Source organism: Herpailurus yagouaroundi, unplaced genomic scaffold (genome assembly GCF_014898765.1).
Source record: "Herpailurus yagouaroundi ecotype Mexico unplaced genomic scaffold, PumYag 545, whole genome shotgun sequence".
Taxonomy (NCBI): Eukaryota; Metazoa; Chordata; class Mammalia; order Carnivora; family Felidae; genus Herpailurus; species Herpailurus yagouaroundi.
In genome coordinates, this window is record NW_024412762.1 from 877,999 (window position 1) to 884,209 (window position 6,211).

At 62.1% G+C, this 6,211-nt stretch overlaps 1 protein-coding gene across 1 annotated transcript; it reads left to right on the forward strand.

Moving 5' to 3' along the window:
• Positions 1-582, forward strand: GP1BB (glycoprotein Ib platelet subunit beta; the record flags this gene model as incomplete). The annotated part of the gene is made up of 1 exon (XM_040465107.1): positions 1-582. A coding segment is annotated over one exon (303 nt), but the record flags the coding sequence as incomplete, so codon positions are not given.
• Positions 583-6,211: the final 5,629 nt, after the last annotated feature.

A 6,211-nucleotide genomic window follows, 5' to 3' on the forward strand; every position in this document is an offset into this window, starting at 1 on the left:
CGGCCCGAGCGCGCGCCCTACCGCGACCTGCGCTGCGCCGCGCCCCCGGCGCTGCGCGGCCGCCTGCTGCCGTACCTGGCGGAAGACGAGCTGCGCGCCGCCTGTGCGCCGGGCGCGCTCTGCTGGGGGGCGCTGGCAGCGCAGCTCCTGCTGCTCGGCCTCGGGCTCCTGCACGCGCTGCTGCTGCTGCTGCTGCTGTGTCGCCTGCGCCGGCTGCGCGCCCGCGCCCGCGCCGCGCACCCGTTGTCGCTGACCGCCCCGCTGGTGGCGGAGACGGCCGGAGCCAGCGAGTTCTACGAGTAGTCCTGAGAGGCGCTGAGCGACGCGGGCGTGCCAGCCCGACAGGACCCTGCTCCAAGGAGCCCTCGCCCTGACCCGGACCGGGGCTCGTCCTCCGCCTGGGCACAGTCTTCCAGACCCCACCACCCCCCTGCGGGCCCCGGGCCACACGCGCCCCTCTGCAGCGAGGCGAGCCAAAGCCCAGGACGCTTAGGCGGGTCAAGGGGGGTGAGCTGCAGCCCAGCCCCTGCGAGGTTCCCCACACCAAACTCCGGTGCAGAATAAACCCTTCTCCCAATCTGACTGGTCTCTGTGCCCCACCACCCGGAAATTCCCCTCCCAAACCACAGGACAAGCCCTAGGAGGTGATTCAGGGGGGATGCATCACATCTTCCTACACCCAACACGGGATCAGTGACTCTCCCAGACCACTCACTTTCAAAGGAGTTCAAGTGGAAGGCACAGAAGAACTCAGACAGTGACCACATTATAGGGTAGTGAAGACATTGTGGGGACAGTGAAAACAGTGTTGAGACAGTGAGGACACTGAGGGGCAGTGAGGACACGGGGACGGTGAGGATACTGGACAGTGAAGACAGTGGGGACATCGAGGGCACTGCAGGACAGTGTGGTTGAGAGAAAGAGAGAGGATGTTTGGAGTTGGGGTCTCTGGGGGTCAGTGAGGGGCCGTGAGGAGGCTCTGACGACTGTTGGGAGCGTGGATGGGCAGATTTCAGGGCAGTCAGGGATGGGTCAGGGTGGTGAGAATAATCTGATGACCCACCTGGAACTCCCTGGGCATCTGAATTAGAAGCTCAGCCTCTGGAGGACAGGCGAGGCAGGTCCCTGCAGGGTTGAGTGGGTACCAGGGAGCTGCACAGTGTCTGGAATCATGTTCTGCACTTGACCACCGCTTCCCGTGGGAAGGTGCCTCTGACCGCTCGGACCAGCCTTGGTCCCTGGTCTCCCCTATCTCACCCCTGAACTCAGGCTGAGCAGCCAGGGCCTGGGACTCCTCCAGGGTGCCCCACTGTGGCACAAGCTGCCAACAAGGGACCCAGGGTGCCCAAATGAAGGGCTGACACTTTCCTCAATATTGGAGTCCCATTCCTGCCCTGGGTGGGGCCTCCACCTGGCTGGCCCTGTAAACAATGAAGGCCACTCTTCATGCACCCAAACAGGACCCTGACAAGAAGCCTCAGGCCTGGGCCTGGGGCGCCTGGCACAGGAAGGCTCTGGCCCCCATTGACCGGGTCGGGGAGGCTGCCGCTGACATGGCCTTTGTCCCAGTCTTTGTGGGACAAGATGGATGGCCCTCCGGTTGGGCTGATGCTATCTCAGGGCTGCCGGTCAGACGTGAGGCAGGAGCCACCCCCTCCTTTGTGGGCAGGTGCGGGGCATCCGGCCCATTGTGGGCTGTGGCCGACTGTCCAGCCGTCCATCCGGCCTTATCACTACATCAGGGATGGCCCCTTTTGTACAAATGAACTGCCAACCCCCCCGCCCCCCCCCCACACACACCCCCTCAGGGATCGCCCAGCACACCCAGAGCCCCTGGTGGGGGTCAGAGGTAATAGTCTTTGTCACAGTAAGGTACACAGGCAGCCTAACTCAGTCCCAGCATGGTACAGGGAGGGGATGTTCCCCCTCACTTTCCAGAGGAGGAAACCAGATGCCAGAGAGGGGTCTTCCTGCTGGGCCTGAGCTTTCTCCACGCTGCACTGGAAGCAGAGCCCCTAGGACTCCTCTCTTACTCCTCACTGAGGCCTTCAGGGAACAAATGTGGGGCTCAGGAGAAAATGGCCTGGGGGTCTTAGGTGACCCCAAGCTAAGAGAAGGAAGCCTCCTGGGCTGTGAGCCCAGGCTCCAGCAGACACTATGCGGAGGGGTCAGCAGGAGCCCAGGCCCACTGCCCACAAGTTTGAGGGCTTCTGGGCTGTGTCCCTCTGAGAGGGTGGGCACAAGGAACCCTGAGAGCCCGGAGCTGCAGAAGCAGCTGGAGCTCCTCTGATGTAGGAAAGAGGCTGGTGTCACAGTCTGGTCAGACCTGAGGAAGAACTTCCTTACTCCCTGGTAAATAGGGCAGCTGAATTCCATGGTTCCTCCTAGACTCTCTCTCTCTTTTGTCAGTTCTCCATGATTTAGATTGGCTTCTGCCCGAGGTACTGACCACAGAGGGTGCTGGCCTGGCCTCCCTGGCGAATCTTTTCCGGGCTGCCTGGGAGTCCCCGGTCCCAACTTGTGACCCTGAGCTGACCCTCCATGCACTGACCCTGGGGCCTCCAAGGAGTGTGGGGGGAGTGGATGGTCCCAGCTCAGCGCCCCTGAATGGCCCTGTGCAGGGAGGGGGAATGTACACCTCTACCCCCACCTCAAGGGCCTGCCATGCCCCTCCCCCCAGCGTGGTCCTCCATCTAATGGACACCACACCTGCCCCAGGGGCCCTTCCTTCCCCACTGACAGCCTGGTCCTCTCTGCGGTTTCAGACTCCTTCTCCTTCCAGATGGGAACAAAACGGTGGCCACTCAAGGCGCTACGCATCCCCCCACACCTGCAGCCCCCAAGCTGTCTGATTCAGGGTCCTTTGCCCTACAGCCCAGGGGTCCTCTGACCACATCACTGCCCACCCCCAGCCTCTCTGAACAAGCCCCGGCAGGGCCAGACGGCATTCCTGGGACAGATACAGCCGTGACCTCCCTCTGGCAATCTTCGTGTCCTTGTCTGTGAAATGGGTTGCGGCCTCGGCTGAGGACCTCCCGCCCCCAAATCGGCATCCGGTTCTCCCCTCACGCGCCGCGACCCGAATGAGCCACCAGAGGGCGCTCCTGGTCTGCGGAAAATCCCCCACGTGGGGCGAGGGCAGCCGAGGTGAGCCCTGGGCGTGCAACCAGGGTCCGCAGAGGAACAGAGGCCAGGAGAGGACGGATTTGCCCAGGCTGGTGGGGGTGGATCGCCGAGACGGCGGACGACAGGTCGCACACCCCACGGGAACAGGGAAGGGTGCATCAAGTGGCCGCTGACAGGGAGGGGTGAGCGCGCCCCCTCTACACCCTTCCCCTCCTTTACCTTCCTCTCCCTTCCCCTCCCCGGGGTCGCTGACAGCCCATCAACAGGGAAGACAAGGGACTTCTTCCGCCAGGCGGAGGGAGTGTCAGCTCAGGTGCACCAGCCGCACTCCTGCCGCCTGTTTGCTCCGTAAACATATATTGGGCCCCTGCTGTGTGCACCGAGGCGGGGCTGGAAGGAGCGGCTGCGTGGTGGCCGGTGGCGGCGTGGAGGGCGACTAGAAGGAAGAAGCCGGTGGGGATGGTGGAATGGGAGCCCCCCAGGGGGAGTGGAACAGACGCTTCGCCACCTCCCGACCAACCCGGGGGCGAGGAGTGGGTGCGGGTCCTTCGTGGGCCCCCTCCTGCCTGGGGAGATGAAGGGGAGCCTGGGGAGGGGGGCGGCCCCTCGGTGGGCGGAGACTTGAGTGGGGCCCGCGTGGACGAGGCCCTGGGAAGGTCTGGGGCCCCCCCCGAAGCCCTGGCCACGTTGGGGTGGGGTGCACCCGCCGCCCAGACAGAGCAACAACATTGGGGTGGGTGGCGGGGCCCTGGGGGCCCATAGCTCACTGCACCGTCTGCGCCCACCCCCGGCGTTTCCGATGGAAGACAGGCAGCAGGCGATAAATCACCGGCTCCCACTCCCACCCACCCAGGCTGCCTCGGGGAAGGGGGGCTGCATGTGACAGAGACAGAGCCTGAGACAGAGACAGAGACAGAGACAACCACAGAGAGAGACAAAGGCAGCTATGGCTGGCCAGCTGACACTGGCCAGGTCCTTTTGCTCAGGGTGTCTGGCCTCCCACCCCAAGATGCCCCCTCTATCAGGCCCATCTGGAAACCAGCTGAGAGCCACCCCACCCCAACCGACCCCCAACAGGGAGGAGGAAGAGGGAGGGAGCAAGGCCTTAGCAGCCATAACTCTGTCCACCCTGGAGAACCATAAATCAGCAGGGGGCTCTCGGGAAGCACTCGCCCCCTAGGCTGAGGGGGGCCTTTAGGGTCATTGGTCCTGGTGACTGGGCCTGGCCTTAGCTCTTGTGTCCCGCCCTCCTTAAACAGCCCCTGGGGTATCCCCCAGGCCTACCTCTGTTTTTCCCCAGCACAGTCACATGCCCAGAGCTGTCTACACCCAGGGCTGTCTACAATGGATGCAACACTCTCCTCGTCCTCACCTTCTCTGTGCACAGACAGGAAATGTCTGCAGAAGATGACGTCCTGTCCTATCAGGAGAACCCATGGGCTGGCCCTGCAGGGTCTGGGGATCAGCAGTCCTTCCCAGAGAAGCCTTCCCATGGGGATCTTCTCTGCCCCAGAGGAAACACGGTCTTTCCCTCCTTCTGTCCTGCTTTCCTGTCACCACCACCCCACAGCGTGGTGAAGGCCAGCTGGACAAAAAGGGTGCTGGGAGATCGACCAGGTGGGGACCCCTCCATTACTGTGGACATCCCTTGGGGGGGGGTCAGTACTCAGTGGGCAAAGCTTGAGAGAGCCCATGAAAATGTTCCCAAGACCTATGGAGTGTGCTCAGCACCCTCACTGCCCAGACCCCCAGTTCAGCCACTGGCCTCATGGATCCCTGGCCCAGGGGTCTGTCCTGCAGACAACCCCTCAGGGCTCTTGCGGCAGAAAGAAGGCCACTTATACACAGGGAAACAAATGTCCACCATGAAATCTCTCAAAGAGCGGAGGGAGCGGGGACGGGAGCGTCCTTCAGAGCTCTTGGAATTCTGTGCCTGACAGAAACCCTGGTCCCCATCATGTGGATGATCCCCTTGACCCTCAGAACAAACCTGAGTGCCCCAGCCCCGGGACATCAAAAGCACTGACTGGTATGTCGAAGGCAGGGGGTGGGGAGGGCTCCTGGGGATGTTCAGGCTGAGGAGCAGCACTGTGCTGCCAGGAGACGCCTGTCAGGGGAGGGTACAGAGATTGCAGGGGCCAGAGGTGCCCTGGGCTCAGCCTGTAGGAGGGAGAGGGCAGAAGGGCCCCAGATGTGTAAGGGGAGCTCCATCCAGTCGTTTGTTGGTTCTGAAGCATTCTTCCCAGCAGTGTGCAGTCCCATCTGGAGGCTACTGTCTGCATGGTCTGGGGGGGCTTGGGGGTGCAGGTCCCTTGGACTGCAGCCTTCACCTATCAGAGGCTCCCACCCTCCTCACCCCTTGTCCTACTACAGGTGTCCTTGTGGGGAGGACCTCACCTCACCCTGTTTAAGTGTGTTAGACAAATTGAGGGGCTCTCGGCCAGATAGACACTCATGTGGCAAGGGGTGGGGGACGGGAGGGACCTTTAACAACAAGGACAGCCTGACTGGCTCTCTCCACCCACCCCAGTGCTGCTCTCCCTGCCTCTGTCCCAGTCACACAGGACCCTGGGATCATCCCCACAAGGTCACTGTGTCCCCAGTGGGGTTAAAAAAAAAAAAAACCCTTCAGAAGTAGCAGGGGCCTGGGGCATCTGGGTGGCTCAGTTGGTTAAGCGTCTGACTCTTGCTTTTGGCTCAGGTCATGGTCTCACGGCTATGTCGGTTTGAGCCCCTTGTCAGGCTCTGCGCTGATGGGGTGGAGCTTGCTTGGATTCTCTCTGCCCTTCCCCCACTTGCACTGTCTCTGTATCTCTCAAAAGAAGTAAATAAACTTTAAAGAAAAAAAAAGAAGTGAGAGGGGCTGGAAGGGAATCCTTCAAGCTTTGCCAGAGGGAACCCCTGGGGTTTGGGGGTACAGACCTCGGGGCAAGTAGAGGGTCCCCATGCTGCTTCTCTTGCCCAGGTGTGTGCATAGGCCTGGTGTGCCCATTCCCAAGAGGGAGACTATAGCCTGGGGCCAGGGGGCTGGGGAGTGTCCGGGGCAGTGTGGGCATCGCCCAGGTGATTGTGCCCCTGGGCCTCT